The sequence below is a fragment of the Asterias rubens genome, chromosome 1 (genome assembly GCF_902459465.1).
Source record: "Asterias rubens chromosome 1, eAstRub1.3, whole genome shotgun sequence".
Taxonomy (NCBI): Eukaryota; Metazoa; Echinodermata; class Asteroidea; order Forcipulatida; family Asteriidae; genus Asterias; species Asterias rubens.
In genome coordinates, this window is record NC_047062.1 from 22,993,390 (window position 1) to 23,018,960 (window position 25,571).

The 25,571-nt window shown below is 39.4% G+C and overlaps 1 protein-coding gene across 6 annotated transcripts in view; it reads left to right on the plus strand.

Moving 5' to 3' along the window:
- The first annotated feature begins 241 nt into the window (after positions 1-241).
- The window catches only part of LOC117296420 (calpain-9-like), a 42,557-nt gene continuing 17,227 nt past the window's right edge, over positions 242-25,571 (plus strand). For 5 of the 6 annotated variants that reach the window (XM_033779329.1, XM_033779356.1, XM_033779347.1 and 2 more), the window contains exons 1-9: positions 242-369; positions 2,064-2,274; positions 20,832-20,901; positions 21,637-21,892; positions 22,369-22,618; positions 23,169-23,260; positions 23,675-23,752; positions 24,182-24,348; positions 25,040-25,242. In XM_033779329.1, coding sequence (XP_033635220.1) covers positions 2,128-2,274; positions 20,832-20,901; positions 21,637-21,892; positions 22,369-22,618; positions 23,169-23,260; positions 23,675-23,752; positions 24,182-24,348; positions 25,040-25,242 — 1,263 coding nt within the window. In that variant the 5' untranslated portion in view covers positions 242-369; positions 2,064-2,127. The remainder of the gene's footprint in view (positions 370-2,063; positions 2,275-20,831; positions 20,902-21,636; positions 21,893-22,368; positions 22,619-23,168; positions 23,261-23,674; positions 23,753-24,181; positions 24,349-25,039; positions 25,243-25,571) is intronic. The other variant, XM_033779339.1, reaches the window with a different exon arrangement.

The following is a 25,571-nucleotide window of genomic DNA, read 5'->3' on the forward strand; positions in this document are numbered from 1 at the left end:
AAAAAAAATGACCAATCAAACTTAAAGAACGCGGGTGCCACCCAAGTTCACGGGTTCCCCAACAATGACCTTAAAACGACACGTCCTGAAAATGGACACCAATGAAAATTTGTACAATCAAAACCATAGAGGGCGCTTTAACTGTTTAGCCTTGGCCTCGTTAAATGGGATAGGTTAACGTAGTAGGTAGGTTGGGTGTGTGCAAAAAAAACGATTTGGCTGCTCACCGCATATCCCCGGGCCCCACCAACGCCGTGGTTTGCAAGGAATTTACCGTGCGTGCTTTTTGTTGTGAGAGCGAGGAGCTAGAGCTCGATTTTCCCGTTTTGTGTTGCTGTTGTCTGCGCTGCATCAGGAACGTACTATCCCGTAAGTTATCTCCCTTTTTAAATCGTATTAAATTAATTTTACCGTCAGTTTATAGCATACGTATTATATTTGAAGGCTGTAGAAAAAATGTTCATTATCAACCAGAGTTGACAGTTTTGCAATTGAGTAAAATGAGAAAATTTTTCTTCGTAATTTGCTTGTGTGTGGAGAAGAAGTTTTGTGACTTCTTCTTTCTTTGCTGCTGAGGCTTATTTGGGTGCATGTTTGGTACTGACTTGATGCTTGGAGGTCGACGAGCGAGACCCCTTACTTAATTTTTAGTCAGTTCTTCTTTTTCAACGGGTTCAGTTGTTAAGTACGAATTTAGTGGTGTTGTATCTAAAAGTAAAACATACAAAGTAAATTAAAACAACTTTTTAAAACTTGACCAAATTGTTGAATCAAATTTTTAAATAAAAACGTAATTAGCAATCACTTGGACTTTGGACATCATATCCACACACTGAAGCCACACAGGAAAAGCCAAATTTCATGGCTTTGTTTAGCATTGCTGTAGTTTAGAGGACATTGTTGTATGGCAATATACCTTGGTGGGTTTTCTTTGGTAGGTTTTCCTCCTGAAACTTCCACTGGGGAACTTAACACCCATCCAAGATAAAATATATCTTTCCCAATTTTGCTAGAGTTGCGTTTTATTGTTTTGGGTGGGTGTTTATTGTATTTTGAAAATGTCTATTAATTAATATAATAGGGACACCAAAGAATCGGTAAAAGAAACAAAAAAAAACTGTCAGTGTCACAAAATGTATTTAATTCTGGTAATTATTTCTGGTTATGATGCCGCATAAAAGAGAAGTGATTACTGTACGTACTCACTACTGTAGCTGTTAACCAGTCCAGAGTGCTTGATTTATGAAGCAGAAACACCAGGGTGAATTTTTTCTCTTTCACAACAAGTGTTCTGAATTAGTTTACAAGCACGTCTCCCAATCACAGTACCCTTATAAGTTAATTTCCCATCCAAAGGACAAAGCAATTAAATGGTGAAATAAGTTAAGTATCCAGCCTTAAAGGGAAGGACACAAATGATATGACTGGGACTCAACTCAAACTAGAGCCACAATGTCACTCACTCACTCAGTGGACCCAAGTTGTTGCGTTTCCGCATATTTGAGTCGAGCGAACAATCCATTGATCAGAAAACACCAGAGATTCGAGTCCAGCAGCAGTACTCTTCAACCACTCGACCACGGCATGCTATGCTACAATAAATCAACAAAGCCCCCCAAAAATAACCCCCAAGATTCTTGGATTTGTTACCCAAGCTGCCTCATAATTCTTGTTGGTCATTTGGCCAGAATTAACTAAATATTATTTCTAAAGCATTTGTGTGGGTAATCACACCGATATTACAGTTCAACAGAGGCCATGGCCTCTGTTGCCCCCTGTCTTGGCCTTGGTGCCCCTAAAACAATTTTCCACAGGCCAGGACTTTGAGATTTTCTCATGGATGGAAGCGCGCTTATCAAAATGAAAATGGCCTTCTGTACTGTGAAGCAAAACAAGTAAAATAGTTTGTTTTAAAAAATAAAAAAGTTATTACTAACTTTGTAAATGTAAAGGAATGAAGAAGTGAGAATTAATCACAAAGAGGAAAGTGTAATAATTTGACAGTATACCATTGTTAACGCAATCTGTCTATAATGCAGTTCTGTCTATTTTTTGTTCCGCAGCAGACTAACACACCTACCATAAGAGGCTTGTTACTCATACCTTTGTGCACTGTAAAAGAGCAAGATGCCACGCAGAGGACCCACCTACAAGGAACTTAGGAGAAAGTTTAATGCGAACAATCTCTATGAGGATCCAGAATTCCCAGCTGTAGAGAAGAGCCTCTTCTTTTCCCAGTCTCCAGGCAAACGGTTCGAGTGGAAGAGACCACATGTAAGTATTGTCTAAAGTATGGCATAAAGAACCTTGTACAGCATGTACGTGTTGCAGTGTAATGTACACGTACTGTACCTAATGGTAAGCAACTTTTTGTGCTTACTTTAGCAGAAAAACTTGCTTCGAGGTTTTAATGTGTTTCACAGGTAAGCAATAAAATGAGGCAGTAAGCAATGTAAGGTTAGCATGCCTTTCCGTGTGCTTACAGTTAGCACTGCTATAAAATGGACGCTTGCACAGTAAGCATAATATCGCTCGTAAAGCAGTTCTGTGAAATTGGGCCCAGGCCCAATTTCATAGAGCCCCTTTTAAGCATAAATATTGCTTAAAAATTGTCTGCTAAGCAGAAGTTATCAGGATCACAGTCACAATATACATGACATGGTAGTTTGGCTAGTAGTAGCCCAATTCTGGTATTCATAATTTTTTTGTGCTAAGCTACTTTTTGTGCTGAAGCAGCTCTATGAAACTGGGCCCTGGATATAGGCCATAAAACCATGGAGATGAAGTATAGTACAGTGCAACTGCTCCCTCCAGTGCATTTTTTTGTGAAAACTGCCAGTATGTATCCATGTCCTCTTCAATTTAATAGACTCGGCCAACCATGGCCGGTGAGATTGAGGAACGGCTACTAAGATGTGATAAAATATTCATCATACGTGAGAAGTCCATTTTAAGATTAGGACACGATCCATTTCATATTGTCAGCTTGTATCTCAGGTATTGTCCAATGAGATCTACTACACATCTGGACGTGTCTTATGTTGTGTGTATCCGTGATGTAACTGATTGTGTGTAATGAACTCCTTGGACACATTCATTCGCCAATTTGGCCTCACATTTTGGTCAAATTGAAAACCGCTTTACTTGACAATTCTTCTGCTTTTTTGTCATATTTGTTATTCTGTGTGTGAGTGATTAATTGTTGCGTGTTCATGTCAGTGTCATTCTGTGCCAGTGGGGTTATTTGCTACACGTTTTGGTTGATTTCATCAATTTGAATTGAAGCAAAAGCACAGTATTATTTACTTGGGGCAGGGTGGGGAGGTTTGGTCCAAACAAGTTCTTGACGGAAGGAATTGTTTTTGAAGCAAAGCATTGCACCATGATACATCGCTTTGATTGTTATTTATACAAATTTTAATTCAGAAGATCGTTGCCAAAAAAGAAGGTCGATGAGCCAGTATTTATGCTAAAATTTATTCATTTTTATGGACAATATAAAAAAATAAGTGTACCGGTATCTGTACACTATACACTGTAGGCCTAGGTAAAATAATTTCAACACTTTCTAGTCTACCAATAAAACTATACTTGTAAAGTACATGGTATTGTTGGCTTACTGTTTATGTATTGACTAATCAAAGCAGGATTTGACCCAATGTCATAAAATTAATCAAATGAATGCTGAACAAAAGCATTGGCCTTGAATTTCAATTGAATAAACTTGACTGATTGTACTGTGCTGTTCATATGGGAAGCCATTACGCACAGGCCTGTCTGTCAGTCAGTCATTCCCTATGTTTAAATGTTCATGTGTGTAGCAGTTCCTAATACACTGTGCAGTACCTTTATGCATTTATTTTATTACCTCTGTCTGTGGTAGTTGTTATTGCACTTTGCTCGCTCATATTGTACTCTGCTGTTTCGTGTAAATTATGCATGTTCTGTGAGAGATAACCTTCTTAGGGCGTGTCAGCTTTTTGGTCTGGTCTTCAAGTCGCCATATAGGTGATTGAAGCCAGATAAATGCGATGCTAGGCCCCTTCACATATGAACGGCTAAATTATCGGCACGACTCTGCAATCTGCATTAATTATGGAATTCTGTTTTGGAATTGAGAATATGTTGTTGCCTTAGATCGGGAGCCCCATCTGCATACATTTGTGATGATGATGCAAACAGATCCCATTTTGCGTCCAGTATATTGTATCGAGTTGTTATTGCCTCAACGATTCCATGCCAAATATTTTGAAGGGAGGTTTCCTGAAAAGACAGCTGCACTGTCTTGTTGAAAGAGGTGATGGCTGGTAATGTGTTCATGATGAGGAGTGACCGAGTCAGTTTGGATTTTATTTAGCCAGAGTTTGGAATATGGTGTCAGAGTTGCTGTAATCTGAGAAACTGGGTTGTTTAAAAATAAAATATTCACGAGGGCCCAATCTCTGCTTACCGCTAGTGGAAAAACCGGTGCTTACTGAAGCAGGAAATCTGCTCTAAATGTAGGTTAGTGAGGAATGTTTGTTGTGTGTGCCTGCCGAGATTGTACATTACGTTACTATCAATCCTTTGCTTACACAGCTAGCACAGAACATTCAGGGCTTACCCTAAGTGGACAGTGGTAACTTTAAGTGCATAGTTTCCAAAGTAAGCACTGTTGAAAAAGTGTTTCAAGAAACGGTCAAAATGCCAAACAGATGGTCTGTTAAAAAAAATCAAATCGCATCCACTCCTTCTAGCAGGGTATTATGCCAAGATATAAAAATAAGATCAAAAATTTTCCACAAGGAAAAAAAGTTGCTGACAGTAATACTGTACGTGCAAATTGAAATGAGGATCCAAAAGACGCCAAGATTAGGGGTACTGGCTCTTCAACTTCTGGCTAAAATCATGTGCACAGTGCACACTATGAAAGGGACAGACGGCCTAAACCGAATGTTAATGTGTGCAGAATGAGTGCTGAACAAAAGGCAGATGAAATGAAGCTTCCTGCCAATTCATATGGGAAGGAAGTTGATTATCCATGACTGCAATTGGAGCCAGCGGAAATTATCCTGTTCAGTCTGTCACATTGTTGACTATCATGCAGCACTTGGTACAGATACCGTATGTTCATGTCATTATTAACATCACATTAATACATGTACATGTAGCCAGTTGTTTTGAGAAATTGTTTGCCTTTGTTTTTTGTTATTTCCAAAAACTTATCAAAATACCAAGAAATGAAAACAAAATGATTTTTTTAATTTTTTTTTTTTTTAACAGAATGTGCTTTGCTTTAAAATTCTTTCGAAGATGCTTAAAATCATTGGTTTTCAAAGAGTTCACATTGACTTTTGAAAAAACCCCACCACAAACCCCAAAAATCATTTTGTTACATTTGTGCAATGTAGGCCTATTTTTGAAGTACCAGTTGGTCCTGATTTGTGTTTTTTTTAAATTTTTTTTTTAGAAGGATCTGATCTGTGCACATTTTATGACGAAATTCTAATTTTTAACGAACAATCAGTAGGTGCAATTTGATGGAGTGGCTGTTTTAAAACCTTTTGAACAACGTGTAGGGCCTACGTATTATTTGTTGCCCTTGTTATTTTGTTTTTAAAATTTTTATCAACCCCATTTTGTTACCTTGTAAACTTATTTCTACTGGCACATTCACGTACACCCACACTTACAAATAAAATCAAAAGCTTCACATTGTACAAGTTTTTATACTGTTATCCCTGAGTGTCCTTGCTTTTCCTTTTGCGAGTGAAGGTCAATGGTATTATAACACTCCTCTTGTCAGGCAATGAATAATACCATACATAATTTATGTTAATTCACACTAGATTAGCATTGTATGAAGTACAATGCACTATGTAAAGCGGAATATTTCACTGTTACATTAAATCAAGTGCGAATAATATTATTTTGATGATTTGAACTACATGTATGCTACAATAAATCCACTTTAACTTGTTCAATGCACTAGACTATTTATGTCGGTGATGTGTGTTAGTGTGCAGTCTCATGGTTGAAGTTTTTGAAAAGTTCAAAATTTAAACAGAGAGTTATGAAAATTTTATGCAAATGTTATGCAAGTGTTTGTGTATTGTCCTTTCCAAACAGTGTGCTCATTAAAAGAGGGATATTGCCTTGCCCTGCTTGTGTACAAGGGCAAGGGCCAGTAAGTTATATAACAGTTTAAGGCAGTCAGGTTGGCTCAGTGGTTTCTGCCCCTGCCTTCCACCTCTTTGGACCCAGCTTAGATTCCCAGACTGAAAGCCTTGCATGTGGATTTGGTTTTCCAGTCCTTACCTGGCTGTGTGGGTTTTCCCTCTACTATAAAGTCATTTTTCCTCCCACGTCTTAAACCAAAATTTCTTCATTGTCTTCTTTACAAAATGTTGGTGTGATGTTTCCATTTAGGTGCTTTGCGGACTATATAATTCAGGTTCAGATGTTATCTACATTGCAGTTCAAAAGAGTAACCTTATTGGTACAAAAGTAGTAGCCCTGTTACACCTACGCATTACATGTTTAATACAATGCTGTGCTAAGTTAAAAAGTGAAAATAGAAGCTGGCCTGGGAGTTTGCTTTGATGCAATGCAGGCAGTCACCTGTGTTGACCCAGTGCCTTGGTGCTTCTGTGACAATACCATTCTCGCTTCCCTTCTGGCAGTATGTGAAATGATTTATGCATGAATCGTTTCTCTCCTATTCAAATTATTTTGGGGGTAAAAAATATCTAAACCAATTTAATTTAAAAGGGACACCCTTTCTCAAAATGGTTTGTATCAACAGCCGCAGTGCTTCTTACCATGAAGGAAGGAAAATAGACTCCAATGTTCTCACCAAGTATGTTTTTATGGTCATTAGTCGTTTGAGGTATTACCAATCTATGACCCTATCCTGCATGAGTTGGTAACATAAGCAGTGACTATGGTCTTTCAATTACACTTAGTATGCAATGGAGTACCTGGATGTATTGCTTGGTGATTATTGTGATGGATAGATGCATTATAAATAGATATCAGATGACTGAAAAGAAACCCAACAAGTTTGGCGTGAAACATCGACTTGATATTTTTGCCCGCTAGTATCTCAAAGAAGTATGCAATTGAGCAGAAAACATGTGCAGAATATATCATTGGTTTGTGATTCACATTCATATGCGAGAAAGAAAATACAAAATCCACAAATGCATATTTCATTGTTGACATCATGGGCTAAACTGCTGCCAGTTTGTCCAGGTTATGTCTGTATTCAATGGTTCTAGTTGTGGAAGCAGAATTTATGAAACTGCACATCTGTGTGTATAGTAGAGCCTCAGTGTTTCATGCTGGTGGACGTGACTCCCTGCTAGTGTCACGGACATGACCTTCGTGCTGCACAGGTATGTCTGGCATGCCAACCCTGATGCCAGGCCTATCTGCAACATTGCCTGTCCTGTCTCTTTTGTGTCTGTATCAGAAAGTGAAATAAATTTGCTCATAAAAAGGAGACTCATTTGTACACAATTTTGAAAATTTCACATTAATTTTGTACACTGGTGCCTAACGTGAGCAACTAGCATTACATGCTGTAAGTGTACATGTAAGTTAGTTAAGAACAAACATCAGTTTTAACAAACAGAGTTACATGATGTACTTTATACTGTACGTGTGTAAACAAAAACCAATACAGAGTAAGTAAAACCTTAGAGGATGAAGGTCACAAACATCTTACACAATTACTCAGTGAATGTTTGTTTACAAGTACGTTTCAATACAAATGTAACCTCCCCCTAGGTTGGAGCTGATTTACTGTGTAAGTCACAGATCAGTAGATCATAGGTGCAATGTTACTCCAGTTGACTGGCAAAGATCAAGAGGGGCCCTGCTATTAATATTGAGTGGGAGATGTTGACGTACATTCATATCTTCTTATATTAAAACTTTGATAGAGACACAGCTGTCTTCAATTATAAGGGTGGGTTTGTAGCTTTATGACTCTCAACAATTGGCCTGCAAATGGGACAATTTCAGTCACCCACACATTTGTTCCATTGCCAGGACCAACAAAATCACACATTTGTTTTCAGCCAAGCGATCTGAGTTGAGGAGCCTTTTCATGCACATGGAAATATTTTAGACATAAATTATTTGAAAGGAAGTCCTAAATTTGCTAGTTTTTGCTTGTAATAGATTTGAGGATTACACATTTTTTGTTTCTTTTTTCATTTGGTTGTGGATGTTCGTCATTACTTTGAAATCGGTGGATATTTTCATAGACATCAGCTCTCTACCTTCAGCAGTGCTCTCCCTTAATGGTGGTCCGTTGGCCAAATGACAGTTAAAACACAGAGGACCAGCAAAAACTCACTCCAAGGCTGGCTAGTTCAGTGTTAAAAAGCATCCCTATTTTACGGGATTATATAAAAAGCTGGTGGACCAGTGAAATGACAAGCTAATTCATCCTGCTGGCAAACCCTGTTTAGGCCTACATTTATTACATAGTGAATATTACACACGTTATTACATTACAGTTGTAGATGTGGTGCAGAAGGCTGGGCTGGAAATTTGTCATTGCCTCAGTGCCTCGGGATCTGTGCATCTGGCTATGCAGGAAACCTCCCTGAGGATGTGCGCTGATGCTCGCCTACTATTAATTTGCCAAATTGATGATAATCTGTGTGCATGGTCAAACCACATCAGAGGCATCGTCAAACATTAGGGCTGAGAAATGAACATTTAGTAGGTTGGGACTTTTATGAGGTTATTATTTTCCCTCAAGAGAGTTTGGTTGGGTTGTTTGTCTTAAAGGCAGTGGACACTATTGGTAATTGTCAAAGACTAGCCTTCACAGTTGGTGTATCTCAACATATGCATAAAATAACAAGCCTGTGAAAATTTGAGCTCAATCGGTCATCGAACTTGTGAGATAATAATGAAAGAAAAAAACACCCTTGTCACACGAAGTTGTGTGCGTTTAGATGGTTGATTTCCAGACCTCAAGTTCTAAACCTGAGGTCTCGAAATCAAATTTGTGGAAAATTTCTTCTTTCTCGAAAACTATGGCACTTCAGAGGGAGCCGTTTCTCACACTGTTTTATACCATCAACCTCCCCCCATTACTTGTCACCAAGAAAGGTCTTATGCTAATAAATATTTTGAGTAATTACCAATAGTGTCCACTGCCATTAAGTACTGATTGCATGTTGGCTACATGGACAGCAGAGCAACGTACACACGGTCTGGAGTTGGGGTGCAAGGGTCCACCGATGATGTTTGTTTCAGATAAAGAACAGCATTTTTTGGTTTAATAATAAAGTTGTCTCTAGTGGTTGAATAGTAAACACTCGATTGATAGTCTTGCAGAAACCAACCTAATATTGCAATTATCTGCATTGAACTCAACAACCATGCCTGTCGTATGGGCGCGTCCCATTGTTTGCGGTTGATATTAATGCACAAAATTCATTTCCATGTGTGCACAGTGACAAATTGTTTCTCACATGCAGTTGACTTGTGATAACAGGGCCTGAGGATAAAACAGTTTTTGTGTTGGTCTTAAGTTGGAATTATTGTTGCTCGAGTGCTACTGCTAGCGGTACCAAAAATGAATTATTGTCAAAAATTTGCAGTTCTGAAATCAATAGTTGGTTGTCTGTGTGTGTTTCGCACTTCTGTAGAAAATTTGTATCTAGGAATTACAATTGGCTTTTGGCAAAAGAATGGTTGTCATACATCTATTAGGATTACATGAAAATGTCCTCCCCCCCCCTCCCCTTCACCAAGAAACAAATTCATTATGTCAAATGGTGAAAAGCTGTTATATAGAAAGATCACAGTACAGTTGTACTTCAGAGGAGAGTAAGCTGTTTGCTCATGAACTTCACAAAACAGGAAGCCCTCAGGCACGGAGACATTTATACCTCAACATACAAATAGATTTTAAGCGGATTATAACATTGTCAGTATACCAAGTGTTGCGTTAAAATAAAAGAAACTGCAAGCTTTGTATGTGATCATGTTACATGTTCCAAATACCTTTGCTAGGTTATATAAGCATGCTTAACTGAAATACTCATGGCCTTCCCCATTGTTCATTGGTGAAACTTCCATACAGCCTACCCTCCAGCACCCAGTGGCACTTTCATATTTTTTGAGAGTTGTTAAACTTTATTGAAAAGAAAGAAAAAAATGTGTATTTACCCTTGGAAAACACTAGACGTGACTTTTGTGCGCGAGATCAATGGTCGTCATTCTTTTGGGGCTTTGTCGAGTGGCCCATTCACTGTGATGGTGGTGGGTTATTTTGAGGTGGCACTCCTTTTTTTTTTTTTCCTTTTGGATTTATTCTCACTAGCGGGATGCCGCGCTTCGCGCGGGATGCTGCGCTTCGCGTGTCACCCCGCTTCGCGCGTCACCCCGCTAGATGAGGAGGATTCTAGTATACAAATGTTGTAAAAGGTAATGTGGGGGCAAGGGAGGTATTCTTACAGGTAATAATCATTTCGTAGGATTGGATTAGAAATTGTATTTATAATCGGTATGGAAATTTGTCATTAATGTTGTATTTTGATAAAAATTAATTGTTGAGCGTGCACAACTTAGTTGTGAAACGTCGCAACGCGTCGCCTCCCCTCCTCACCTTCTCTCTTGCGTTCTCCAACTCAAGGAATTGGTGTTCGTTTCTGGAATTGAGCTTTAATATTGGGGAGGGGTATACTTGGCAATGATGTTACTTGGCATGATATGTAGGGTATTTCGTAATATTTTAGTGTTGATCGAGCGGGCCAACGCATTATCCGTAATGTGGATTATGTTTCGCCTCATTTACGCATAGTTTTAATTCAATCGGCTTTTGTCATTGTGTCAATTTTATCCACTGCACTGAGTATTTCCCAGCTAAGATGACTGTAAGGGTAATAATGCTTAGTCGACTAAAAATATAGCACGTACACTGCTCCAATGACACACTTATTTTATTGTGTTGAGCACATTTGGTATAATTCAGTTACACGGATTTGAGTGGTCGAAGTCTGGTCTCCCCCCCTCAACAATAATCACCGCTGCTAATAGAACAAGAGAAACCCGACTAAAAAGGCTTATGAAAGTGGTACCCTCTTTTAAAACAAACTCATAGTCACAGCCACTAATAGCCGCGGAGTTTACCTGACTGAAAAGGAAGCTTCAAAGAAGTTCTGGTATACAGCAGATAAAAAAAAAACGCGCCAGTTGGTATGGACTTTAACGACAAAGTCAATTTCTGCAAATTGTATTGAAAATAAAAATAAATTAATTTAATGATTGGTTGCTATAACTGTTGAATGATTTTTGCTTTGTTTCCAATGACGTGTACACGATTTTAGAATTATCGATTCTGGAATCATCGTGATTTATTGAGCGTACGTCCAACGACGCGTACAAAGTTGTCTGAGCACCAAATAAAGCGAGTTTTCGGAACATGCTGTGCAACATCTAATCTACTGTTTTTACCACCGCTTTTGGGAGTAACAGAGCGTCGGCCTCATTAATTTTTAGTTTATTGTCATATCAATTAATTCTCATGTAAACTTTCTGGTCAACATCCGCCGAGGCGCGCGCCCCGCGTGACGAAGTCCCCTGATAAAACATCCAATTTTATAATATGTTATCAAAATTATCTGTGGAACCCTATACAAACTAAAATAATAGAAACGGTAATTTTATTGGTCTTTAATAACTACCCCTACATCCTCTCACTTAATTCACTTTCAGAAAACATTTGCCTTGTTGTTTTAAGGGTTTGTAGGCCAGTTTGGTTAATTTTGTATGGAGAAATTCGTAAAAAGTACCCGATTCAGCTGCAGATGAGGGCTCTTTCGATAACAAAACCCGACGGCCGATTGCTTAATACAAAAAGGATTTGGCAAAATCTACATCCTGAGTCCTGACCAGGCTGCGTTCTAACAATTTTGTTGCTTCAGAAATTTGAATGGAATGTTCGTTTACAGCTTCAAAACAGCCGTTGATGTTTCATAGATTGGGAAGTAACCTTGATTGAAATATGTGCCTTTTGTACTTTGTGAATGTATGTTTTCGTATTATTTCTGTATTGAAAAGGTCTCACTGTGCTGTTTAAGCTGCCTAAAGGCAGGATGTTGCATATTACACTATAGGTACTGTTGAACATGGATACGTTAATGTTCAGAACTCAGAGAAACTGGGTCGGGTATATGAGCGTACACATCATTTCATGCCTGATACTTTCACAGAGGCAGGGATGGCAATTGCCTCCATGCCCCCTGGTTAATGCCTCGGTGCCTTTAAAATGCTCCTTTAGAAATTTACAAATTTCTTGTAGCGTGCCCTTTACCAACGAGAAAGTGCATTTGTGCCCTGTTCCCTTTCAAAAACAAAGCATACAGGCCTGTCATTTACCATCTTTAACAATTTTAGTCATTTATGTTATAATTATTATTATTTTGGGAGTTTAGTATTTTGAATGTTTTTTTTTATATATTTGTTATGCTGCAGAATTTGTCCATACTTTACATGGGCATGTAGGGCAGGGGACAATAATGTTTTATTGTTCTGTTGTATTTTATAGCCAAATGGATGAAAGCTTACCAAATTCAACCAAGACTCAAAATTAAATCAAATCAAACTGTTTAAGCCAGACTTGCCAAAGTTTTAGGCAGTTAGCGAGAGTGAGGCAAAATTTTTGCCATTTCCTCTTATTATGCCACTCCACACCAAGCTGTTTGGAGACGTATGAAAAGGGTACGCCTGACCCCAGTCAAAGCATTTTGGTTGTTAAAACAAACCTGCCAAAGTCCTTAATATTCTTCACTTTTGGCAATTGAATACAAGTCGAAGGAAGTGGGGCCACTGTAATTATTAAAAATGTACAAGTGGAGGGTTTGAATATCCTGATTGAAAGTCAGTTTGAATCTCCCTTTAGCAATTTATGCTGTAATGCACTTCAAAATATCTGTTTTTGTACAGGTTGTAGTATTTGAATGAATGCAGGTCATTACCATAAAAGGATATGCACACATGTTTGACTAGGAACACAAGGTCAGGTTTTTAAAGCCTGTGAAAATTCAATGACTACCAGACTGAAACGAATTGAAACCTGTGTTAGAATAGTCAGTCGCTCAGAATAGCACAATTGCATGTTATGTGTGCGACAAATCCTTGGTTTTTTTTATGAACACACCCACTCAATTCTTCTGTCAGACTGATTTCTGACTTTTGATACTGAGAATCAACATGTATCAAGCAGTTTGTTTAAAGGATTTGGGTACTTTTTGTAACACAAAACACAATGTCCACAAATTACATCAAACCTACACCGTTTTAAGATAATGATAATAGAAAGCTTACCTTAAAATGTTAGATGCTGAGGTGCTGTAGTGTAGTTTATGAGTAAAACAATGTCATGAAAACACATTTTTACATGCTAAAATAATTTTCGTCTCATGATCAGTGAGACAAAAATTATTTTCATGACATCGTTTTACTCATTTCTCAAAAACTACAGCACCTCAGCAAGTAATATTTTCAGGGAAGCTTTCTACTATCATTATCTTTAAACTGTGTGAGTTTAGTGTAAATCTGTGGACTTCGAGTTTTTTTGTCCAACAAAAAGTACATGACCCTTCAAAGGAAGAGCACACTTTTAATTTTTCTGGGTGCTTCTGCTTCTGGCTGCTCTGAATCTGTGTTTTAGCCCCCCTGTTAATACTGGTTAAAGTTTTGAATGTGTAGTGTTAGCAACATACAAATATTTTATATGTGGGCAAGGGTTAGCATGATGTTTGTTAGCCAGGGCCATTTTCTTTTGTCTTCATTTGTTTCTTTGATGGAGACTGGCAAGAGGTTCCAATCCAGTATTGTGCGTGTTGTTATAAACTTAGAGAGAATTTGTAACAGCCGTATTGGTGATATGGGGTTGAACAAAGACAAAGGTACTAGAGTGGGGTTTGAACCAACAACCTCCGGAATGTGCTGGCGCTCTTCCAACTGAGAAAGCTTGCCCTATGTTACCTATTTTGTCAATATCTTTTTTCAGTGTGCTTATTGCTGTAAATTGGATTAAATGATGTGTCTGGTGAGCAGCCCCTCCTATTTCTAGTGGAATATTTAGGTAGAGCAGAGCATTCAAAAAGTAAATACTAGGGTCAAAGACTTGTTGTATTAGAGAAAATCTGCTTCATGCCTTTCTCATTATTTACATTGATTTTTGACCATTGCCACTTTCTTGAGTACCACAACTCTAATGATGGTCACAGTGGCCTGTTGCAAAAACAGTCTTTGTATTGACATAATGGCCAGTATTGTATTGAAGTTTGTATGGTCCCGCAAGGTCTTTTGGTCCATATAGAAGCAATGGCACACAATCCAGGAGGTGGGCGTTATTAAGCCTTTTCCCTGAAGCCTGCCTTGCCTTGCTATGCTTTATATACTACCTAATGTCATGCTACATAGTCAGAATGTGCCCTCGCCCATGACTGAATCGTGTGGTGTGACCGCTGTGTGAATAGATCATTACAAACCTGTATAGGTGTTGGTGCCCATATGTTTAGACAGCTCAGAGTTTTTTGACAACCGATGCTACTGTCCTGTGCAAACACTGTGAGAGAAACTGTGAAATGCAGGGTCCTTTATATTTATTGATTTGAGAGGTCAGTAATGAGTGGGACCTTTTTTGCTCTATGCAGAGACAAGTTGTTCATAATGCCTGCCTGAAAATAGCAATTGGTCCCATGGTGTCAGTATGGTCACTAAAGTTGATAAACCTAACAACAGGTCTGGGATTCTACTGCAGGCTACTGAGGCCATGGGTGCATTTTCGTGGTCAGAACAAATAACTGTTTCAGTTGAACTTGCTATTGTTTATTCACTGGCCGTCGACCAAAACAGTTATTGGTTTCAGCGGTGAAAGCACACCCCATGCCTTATGTTGCCCCATGTCTTGGCCTTGGTACTCCTTCTTCAAAAAGTTTCCCATAGCCGTAATGATTTATAAATAAAAGTGCCCTTTGCCAAATGAAAATTGCCTGGACCTCTAGCTCAAAGAAGAAATTTCATGCCTGAAATTCCAATATCTCAGGCTAAACAAAAGTAGGCAGGCCTTGAAATAACCCACAGCACCTAAGGTGCCCTCTGCAAAGTTCACATGTACACGATACACTTTCCTCATAGATGTGCCACGATACACTTTCCTCATAGATGTTTCCCTTGCCAGAGGAAAATTGCTCAAAAAAATAATTTTCAAGGCCTGGGTGGGCGTGGCAGGCTGCAAGTGCATGTTATAGTGAGTTTTAGGTTTGGGGGCTGTGGTTTCATTGAGCCACAGATTTTATTGTGAGCTGTGGGTTTGTATCAATTTTGTTTGAGTGCACTTTGGGTTCCACATTGACACCTGCATTTGGTTCTTTCAACAAAGTGGGCATGGTGATAATAATACCACAACCAGATTGCATTCAAACTGTAATACCTTGTATTGAATGAACACGCACGTTCATTTTGGGAAATGATTTGCGAGGCTTTAAACCAATGCTGCACTTGCATACATCTCACGCCCTCTTTGTGTGCATAATTACAATTATGATTTTTTTTTTCCCCTACTAGTGTACATTCTTATACGTATGCACTTCATGTTTTTGAGTCCTGGGGAAAAAACAATCCACAGGTACCCAGTCTTTTGCAGGACCTGGAAGGCAATGAGTTCAGTAGCCTACATATCATTGGCAGTGGAATAATTAGGACAGTTATTTTTAGAACTCTTAAAAAATCTACCCCACAGCAGTACCATATGGCCATAGAGATATATAAGAACTAGAGGGCGCACTGGTGATGCTGCTTGCACAAACGCGACGGGACCGCAAGGCGACACGCGCGCCATTCTGTACTCGCGTTGAATATGAAGTACACATTGGAGTTTGTGTTCATTGAGCGCTACGCGATGCTGTTTTGTCAACTTACTAAATGGCCGCACAAGCACACGCTGTGTGATGCTGTTTTCTTAACTTAGAAAATGGCTGCATGCGCGCATGCCGGGCCGCGTATATAGGCCACTGTGCCCTCTAGTTGTTATATATAACTCAATGCATATATGGCAAGACAAGTTCTCAAAAGAACATTAACTACCCAGCAAATATATTGTACATCGAAAGCAAAAGTGTTGCTGTTTATCCCTGTGGATGAACACCCTTAAAAATGTACAGTATGTGTGCATGGGATCAAGGAGGAGTCGGATGTTATCCATGTAAGAGAAAGTCTGTTTTGGTTATCAGGGACTTTGCACCACTGTCAGCAATGGGCATACATCAACCAGGGACCAAACCCCCTATGAATAGAAGACTTCCCAATAGGAAGGAATTTATCAACTGCATATTATGCAGTTGAAGGATAAAGGTGCTAAACCTTTAGGTCAGTAGTCTGTGTTGAACCGCATATATCCCATACAGGTATTATGAGTTAAAAAAAATAACATTCCCTGTAGTGTATTATTGCTGCTTAAGCTTACCCTGGTTTAAAGCCAGGGCCAGTAGAAGCAGGACGGAGCACGGTATTCAGTAGGGGAGCCACTGGGTGAGAGATTTCTCATGAAGTTGACCCTGCTCATTGTGTGTGAGTTCAGCAGAGTGTGGAACTCAACCTGGTATATTGTATGGGGTGCTCAATGGTCCACTGGGGGGCAATTAGTTCTACCTGAGCTTCTTAGAGCCTTATATTCGCTTGAGGTGTTCACATTATATCTTGCATTCATGTAGAGTATGTTCAACCATGGTTCAATCTTCTGAAGTTCAACCTACTGTACATACTGACTACATGCACATGTAAATTCTTTTCTTTTTAAAATCGGAAAAAAAAGAGAAACATTTCTATATGAAAACCCCCAGATTGCAGAGTATGGCTTTTGATAAATGTATGTAAGTAGGCTTCACACTTTCAAGCTTTTTATTTGCACTCCCAAACTTTCAAGCTTAGCTCTTAGTTCAGTTTTTTCTTTCTTTTTAAGCCTGTACATGGGGTTCTGTCGTGTCTTGCTGGCAGGCGAGTAAAAAACACAACTCTTTGCATCCCGCCCCCCAATATTTCCTTCTCAATGGTTCAAGTCCATACAGTGAAATATTCAGGGTCACTCTAGTCGGCTAACATCACATCCTCCCCTCAAAGGAGTGCCAGCAGTGTGTGGGAGGGTGTTAAAAGCCAGCACTTCAATTGAAAACCCACATAAACTGCACTTTGATCTCACAAAATGATACTGATCAGTGGTATTTCTTTTGAGAATAAAGCAGTTTCAAATTGATGGATTAGAGTGAGCATCGTACACAAAGAGCAGTACACGTACTTGTTGTTCACCAACAATTTGTTGTTGCATTCTTCAAATATTTTAATGGCATTATTTTTTTACATTGAATGTAGTTTCCCCATATATAGGGGCAATTTCAGAGCATACAATGTTTCCTTGTAAAATCTTGTCAACCACTCATGGCAGCTGGAGAGGGGAGGGGCAACTTTTAGGCAACTGTTTGGTTGCACAAGACACATTGTATGATTAGCATCATACTATTCCGATGAACAACAATTGAAATGTGAATGGGTTTTTTTTCTCTCTGTCGTTGTGCTGTAATATTGGAACAATTTGTTTAACAGATTTTCGTTTCTGGTCTGCTCCAAAAGACAGTTTTATGAGCTTTGGCAAAATGAGTACCCTTTGCCAGTGTTGGCTTCAAAAATTTGAGCCGCAAGAGGTAGATTCATGAAATTAAACTGTTCATGGAAAGCATGATTATGATGAGAAGTTGTTTGTGTACAGTTTTGTCTACTGTTCCTTTGAGTGACATAATCATATACACAGTAAAGCATGATCTACAGTATACTGACATCTTAAAATATCCAACTGACTAACTAAGGGTGCAATGAACCAGGCCTAAGTTGAACATGAACTCAAGTTTGAATGATGTAGCAGCAGGCTGAGAAAGGAAAGGAGGTCACTTGCTAGAGGTTGCAACTCTTGCTGTTAATTCTGTTGTAAAATAACATACAGTACAATGCCTATGTACCCGATCGCCAAAGTTTGCTCACATGTAAAGACAGATGAGCAATGCTTAATGTCAAGGCATCACATCAAGCTGTGATATACCCTCGACGTTGTCTCATGTTTCTATCCACATTGGCAGCTCTATATTTTGTCATGCTGTACAAAACATATCATCAACCTTATGTTGTTGCGAGTCACTCGGGTTAGTTAACCTGAGAAGTGCAGTGAATATTAATAAGCCACCTGAAGAATTGGGGTAATTTGAAACGGAAAAGGGCATGTTGTGCAAGTCATGCTCACTGAAATTTAATGAAATTAAATTCCCTTCCCTCTTCCCGTCCCACGTGCTCTAAAGCCTGCCTCCATTCTCATTGATCCCATCCCATCTTTGCTTATAAAAGGTGACGTTCCCCCGTCCCCCTACTGCCTCTTCCCTCTCCCCGCCCCACGTGCTCTAAAGCCTGCCTCCGTTCTCCATGATCCCATCCCATAGCAACAGTTAAATAAAAGGTACTGTCCCCCGTCCCCCTGTCCCTTCCCTATCCCCGTCCCACGTGCTCTAAAGCCTGCCTCTGTTCTCCATGATCCCGTCCCATATTGCAACAGTTAAATAAAAGGTGCCGTTCCCCCCATCCCCCTGCCTCTCTCCCTCTCTCCCCTCCTCTCCCAACAAATGTTGCAGTTTTTCCTCATAAGTCTGTCAATTTTCAACGGATTTTGTTCAAAAGTAGATGAATGTCAAGACGAAGTCAGCGTCTTTCTTCAGTGTAAATTTGGCGAGGTTTGATGTGGTATCCAGGGAGGAGATCCAATAACATACACATACACACGTCCACACACAGACCGACACGATTTGGCTATTTATAAAGAGATTGTACATGTAGGCCTACAGTACAGTACAGTACAGTACATCCCATTGTACTGTATCATCATCATATGGGACTTTGCTCCCAGCTGTAGAGGTAGATGACACACCAAACATGGCAAAGGAATGGAATGCAGGCTGATAGCTCCCTTCAATTAGATGATCTGCCAATAATGGGTTGGGCTTATGAACAGGGGCCATTCTCATACAGCTGTATATAGCAGAAAACTACTGCTGTTACATTAACAATTTAAACTTCAAAGCAACAATTAGCAGAAACAACTCACGACAGTACAAAACACTAAACACTGTTAATTTAATATGATTAGATCAGCTGCTATTGCTTATAAATACACGTAGCAAATTGTCTTGCTTAATTATAAGCATTATGAAAGTGGAACTAGGTATCAGGGTTTTTATTTCCTGTAAGAAAGAAATGGATAACCAACCAAAATGTATTGTATTGTGAATGTATCACCTTGTATACCCTACCAAGGTGCTGCACACAGCCACTGTACATGCCTAATGGCTCTCATAATTCATACATAGCTCTCCGTACCTGTCAAAAAAGTAATGAGTGCTTTGAGCCGCCCGTCAAGTGTGAAGCGCTGTATGAGAACTTATAATATTATTAGAAGTTATAATATTATTATTAGAGTTGTGATTGATTCCTGCTATTCACACTGATGGCAAATGAAATGTTTATCAGCAACCCTTTGTTATGCCTGAGAGCTTAGACAAAATGCAGACAGAAACTCACATTGACACGCAGTGTAGCTAAAATATCTGAGAATTGTTTGCGTTCCGTAGGTGAGCTACACCGACTATCAGTGGCCAATTTCATAGAGCTGCATAAGCACAGACAGCAAAAATATGCTTACCAGAATATGGTTACTAGTCAAAATATCATATCCCACGTACCATTTGTGCTTGGTATTCTGCTCACTTCTGCTAAGCAACACTATCTGCTAAGCAGCACTATGAAATTGGGTCGAGGGTCCAATTTCATAGAGCTGCTTAGCACAAAAATTTGCTTAGCATGAAATTTTTGCCTTGATGAAAAACAGGATTACCAACCAAATTTCCATGTGATTTTCAGGATAAGCAAACAGCAGCTGAATACCAGTAACAAGCAATATGAAACAAATGGAACCAACAACCTCCGGGTTAACAGTTGGTAGAGTGCTGTTTTTAGTAAGGCAGAAATTTTATGCTAAGCAAATTTGTGTGCTTGGCAGCTCTATGAAATTGGGCCCTGGTCTTTGCAGGAAATAACATGTATCCATTGCATATTCATCTCCAATTTGTGGTGTCAGCCGCATGATTATATTTCCGGGTAATTTTTGAACTCAAAGAACTTGTTCTGCTTAGAGTGTATAGTTTCATTTCCGGCCTTCTGTATCGTGTTAAAACTACCTGGAGCTCTGGAATGTTAATCCAACGTTTCTCATATGCCTTATGTTTGTGAGCTCAAACAAAAATCAAGATAACAAGTAAGGATTATTTTTCTGATTTCAAATGAAAGAAACTAATGAACATTTTGCTTCATTAGTTTTTAATCAAATTTACATGTAGGAGACCAGCTGTAAACAATAAAATGTTAAAATTGTTTTTATAGTAAACTAGTTAGGAATGCTAGCAAATACTAGTCTGTAAGGGCTTTCGTAAACATTTTCCCTTGTATGGCGTAGAAAATAGGCACAGTAAATTAAAATATATCAGTTACGTTTCCAAAACTGTATTTTCTACTCAATATTAGCTTTCAGTGTGCACAAAACTTGTTTCGTCTAAAGATTTTTCTGTTCAAAACTGCTGGACAAAATCTATCCCTGCATTATGAGAATGAAAATGCTTTGTTGTTAGCATTATGTGTATTACACCACTGTTCATGTTATAACGATCTTTGCAGTGTTTATACTATTTGTATTGAGTTTTTATTCTGTTTTTCTCTTTTATCATCAGGAGCTGTGCGAAAACCCACAGTTGTTTGTTGGAGGGGCCAGTCGCTTTGACATCGCCCAGGGAGAGCTTGGTAAGTCAACATCAGGGGCCAATGTCATAGTGCTGCTTAGAACAAATTGTGGGAACCTTTGCCATGAAATCAGGCCATGTACACACGATCCTCAATGGTTGAACTTTTTTATTTTGCTCAATTTGTACACCACAGTTATGATGGCTTTTGGCTGGCACCCCGAACAAACATTGACTAATAGGTATACTGCCAACATAGGGCTGAATAGCTCAGTTGGTAGAGAATGTTTACCCGGTGGTTGTTGGTTCAAGTCCTGCTCCAATCAATTTTTATTTGTTCAAACCCCAATTGTTTAAAATCTACCCAGTCAGTTTCCCTTTGGTTTATTACTTGATTAACATTAGCAATTTGCATCCCCTTAAGTTGATCCCCTGGCTGCATGCCGCTTCCAAGGTTGTATATTAAACTGACTGGTACCCGAACAAAGATATTGACTAATAGGGAGACCACCAAAATGGGGCTGGACAACTCAGTTGGTAGAGCCCAGATACAGCAATCCATTGGCAGGCCTGATACTTGACGGAGCAGACAGAGGTGATTGCCTCCATGCCCTCTGGTCATTGCCTTGGTGCCCTTGAAATGCTCCAGTATTGGGGGGCCTTACCAATGGAAAAATGCCTTAGTGCCCCTGCCTTTTCAAAAACGAAGCATACAGGCCTGCATTGGTTCAATTCCTGCTTCAGTAGATTTGTCCTTGTTCAAAACCAGCATTTTAAAAAACAATTTTCCTTACAGGTGACTGTTGGTTCCTTGCTGCCCTGGCATCCCTCTCTCTGGATGACTACCTGCTGAAGAGAGTGTGCCCAGAGGATCAGGGCTTTGACCGCAACAACTACTGTGGAGCCTTCTACTTCCAGTTCTGGCAGTACGGCAAGTGGGTAGAGGTGATCATTGACGATCGCCTTCCAACCTACAACGGCAGACTGGTGTTTGTCCACTCTGAGTCCAACAATGAGTTCTGGAGTGCCCTGTTGGAGAAGGCCTACGCTAAGTAAGTCATGAGGAAACTGTTTGGGTTCATCCAACAATATTGGCAATATTTGTTCGTGTTTTTGTAAAGGTGGTTTATGAATAGGTCTCATAATAAAAACATAGCTCATCATACCTGAGAAGGGGCTGGTTTGACCTCCAGAAGTTTGAATTTTCAAAGTTCGAAGGACAAGATCAAAGTTGGGAAGATGGAGAAGGCAAAGAAAAAAAGGTTATTAAAACATGCTAAGCGCAACAAACATTTTGCTCACCAGAATAATGTTACCAGCAAAGCTACAATGTCACATGTACAATTTGTGTCCTGCGATCCTGCTTATTTTTTCTAGCAGAAAGTTGTTTTAAGTAAATTGTTCTGCTTAAGCAGCTCTTTTAAAATCAGGCTCTTTTGTCAAAGTAAGTCTGAGGAGCTTATTGCAACAGGCTTTCCCTGATTAGAATGAAGAGAGAGTTAAATGTTTGTGGTTGACTTGTCAACAGGCTGCACGGATCGTATGAGGCCTTGAAGGGAGGTAACGTCGTGGAGGCTATGGAGGACTTCACCGGTGGATTCTCAGAGACCCACGACCTGAAGAAGGCCCCCAGGAACCTCTTCAAGATCCTGTTCGGTGCCTACAACTCTGACTCCCAGATGGGCTGCTCCATCGACCAGGCGGGCAGGGGCACAGAGGCCAAGCTGGACAATGGACTGATTGTGGGCCACGCCTACACCATCACAGATGTCAAAAGGGTAGGTATTTCTTATTAAAACAGAAAACTGAGAATGTTTCATGCATGAATCATTTCTCAGATTTAAATGTTTTTATTGAATTCCTATCAACGGGGCATTTCAGACAGAAAAAGTTCACTGAATGCTTACTTCCATTACCATCTTTTTTAATAGTAAGCTTTCTTGATACTTTTGCCTGTAAATTAGCATTACGTTGGTTTGTCATTTCACTAGTCCACCAGCTTTTTTAACTGGTTTATATCTTTAAGGTTTTTGTCCAAGGTTGCCATTTGTTCTTTGGGATGCAATGACCTAGCCAGCAGGACAACTTGGAGGGAACTGTTACTCGTCCAAGGATGTTTAAACCAGCATTTGGCCACCGATCCTCCTTCAAGGAGAATGTTGTGATTCATTTACATACTTAATAAAAGTCTTGTTTGTGGGGCCCCCATTTCTCAATTTATAGCAAATTTGTACACTCTATTAAAGAATTTCTGTTTAAAACATTCATGTAAGTTTGTTGAACACTTTCACTGACAATTTATTTGGCTTATTCCTTCAACATCTTTAGGTCTCACTGCCCAGCTATCCTAAGCCTGTGAGGCTTATTCGCATCCGCAACCCCTGGGGACAGGTCGAGTGGAATGGACGATGGAGTGATAAGTAAGTTACTCAGAACCGATTACTCATTTACCCGTTTCCTCAGAAAAACTTACTCAATAGATGAAATAACTGAGCACTTAAGTTTTGCAGAAAAAGACATTGACAACACTGGATACTCACTTGGCTGAAAAAAATTACTCGGCAAAGCTATTTTTTTATTGACAATAATAAATGTTTTCCAAGTGATTTATGGGTAATCAATCAAACTTAGCATCTTGTAAAAACATCCAAGTGAACATAAAACTTATTGCTATCCAATCAAAGCACCTTGCAGTGCACTGAGCTGAAGATATCAAAAGTAGATTATCACAAGACTAGTTGCTCAGTTTAATTTTTAACCAGAATCATTCATTTTAGTGGAAACTCAAACCTATCAAAAAATATTCAATTTCCTGTATTCTTTTGGATTCCCAGGTCCTATGAGTGGAAGTCTGTATCAGATCGCCAACGCAAGGAACTCGGTCTGGAGACCAAAGATGACGGAGAATTCTGGTAGGTGCAATGTAAGGGCAGTGTTGTACATGGGACTTCGAGGTCTGAAATTTAGACAGAGACCCGGAGGTCCGAGAGTTGAAACACAGACCAGGGGCATGATTTATTGACTGGAAGATTCTAGTTGGGGGTGGGAGGGGGTTAAAAAGTAAAGTGTGGCTTCAACATTGTTACCCTCACATTCACGATCGAGCTGCAATGTTGTTGTTATTTTTCTCTGGATTTTTTTGAATTTAGAAGTCTACTGAGTCGTTTTCAAAAGCATTACATTCATGTAACTTGAACTTAATAACTCAAACATGTAATTTTGAATTTTGGAACTAAACTCTACTTTAATTGATGTTTCCTACACTAACTGCCACATATTCCGTAATCTTTCTTGAGTTCTTCAACTAAACACTTTTTCTCTACCCTTCCCCTTTTCCATAGGATGGAGTACACTGATTTCCTGAGAGAGTACAGCCGTGTTGACATTTGCCATCTGTCACCGGACAAGGCCCCAGGTGGAAAGAAGAAGAAGAGCAAGTGGGTTGTCAGCGAGATCGAAGGACGCTGGCAGAAAAACATGAGCGCTGGTGGCTGCCGTAACTTCCCAGGTTTGTAAACCAAACATTTGATTGTGTGCCAAATTTAGTAGACATCAAACTTATTTTTAAAAAATTCCAAAGCAGGAATTCATAAAGCTGAAAAAATGATGCCTGTCATCAATTCACCTTTCGTCATTATCTTGGTTGATCCATTTTGCGCCATCATCACAGTAAACATGTTTGCATCATTTTGGGAGTCACTGTCCCCATGTGTGTTCTACAGCTAAGTTAGACAGTGCATTTTGCAGGATTCAGCATTCGCATCTACATGCTTACTCTAGACTTCCCCAATTGGAGAGTGTGACAGATTATAGCCATGCTCCACTTTACACTGTGGGACATCAATATGGAAACTATCTAATGATTCTGCATGTAGTATTGTTGCTTATAATATTTTGACCATACCTTTTTTTTAATAGCGACTTTTGGACAAGTCGCTAATGTTGTGGTAGCTTATTGCACTCAGTAGCCGTCCGTGTTTGAAGACTGTTCTCAAAGATCACTGCTCTCATGCGAGGTGGCCTCCCTGATTGCTCTCCATTAAATGAGACTATAGAGAACAGTAGTCTCGCAAGGGCCAGCAGGCATGGGAATCACAGAGAGAGTTGGAACTCTATCACCGTGACAAACATTTGACTGCTTGTCTAGTTTTTGAAGGGTCAATCAGAATTAAAATGTCTTTCTTTTTATTTTTCTGTAGACACCTTCTGGATCAACCCTCAGATTGAGATGATGCTCGAGGAGGAGGACGATGAGGAAGATGATGATGATGAGGACGATGATGGTTCCCCCGCTGCCAAGCAGAAGGGCGCCACCGTCATGATTGGACTCCTCCAAAAGAACAGACGCAAGCAAATCAAGATGGGCATCGGCAATCTGACCATTGGATTTGCCATTTACGAGGTTTGCATAATTCATATGTTTGTTATTTTTTTATCAAGAAATTTAATATTTAGAGTCTCATGGAAGAGTCTTGTTTAGGACTTATGTCATAGTGGTATCTTGCCTTGCCTTCCACCTCTAGGACCCTGGTTTGAATCACTTTGTGAATTGGGTTTTCAATCCCTACTTTACTGTGTGGGTTTTCTCTGGAATGATTCTCTGGGGTTTTCCTAAAACTTAAACTAAAACTTCCTTCCTTGCCTTCTCATTGGTTTCTAGCATGTTACCTTTTCTTTGATCTTCTTGTAATGAAATAAAAACATTAATTTGATTTGGTCGTGTTAATTTCA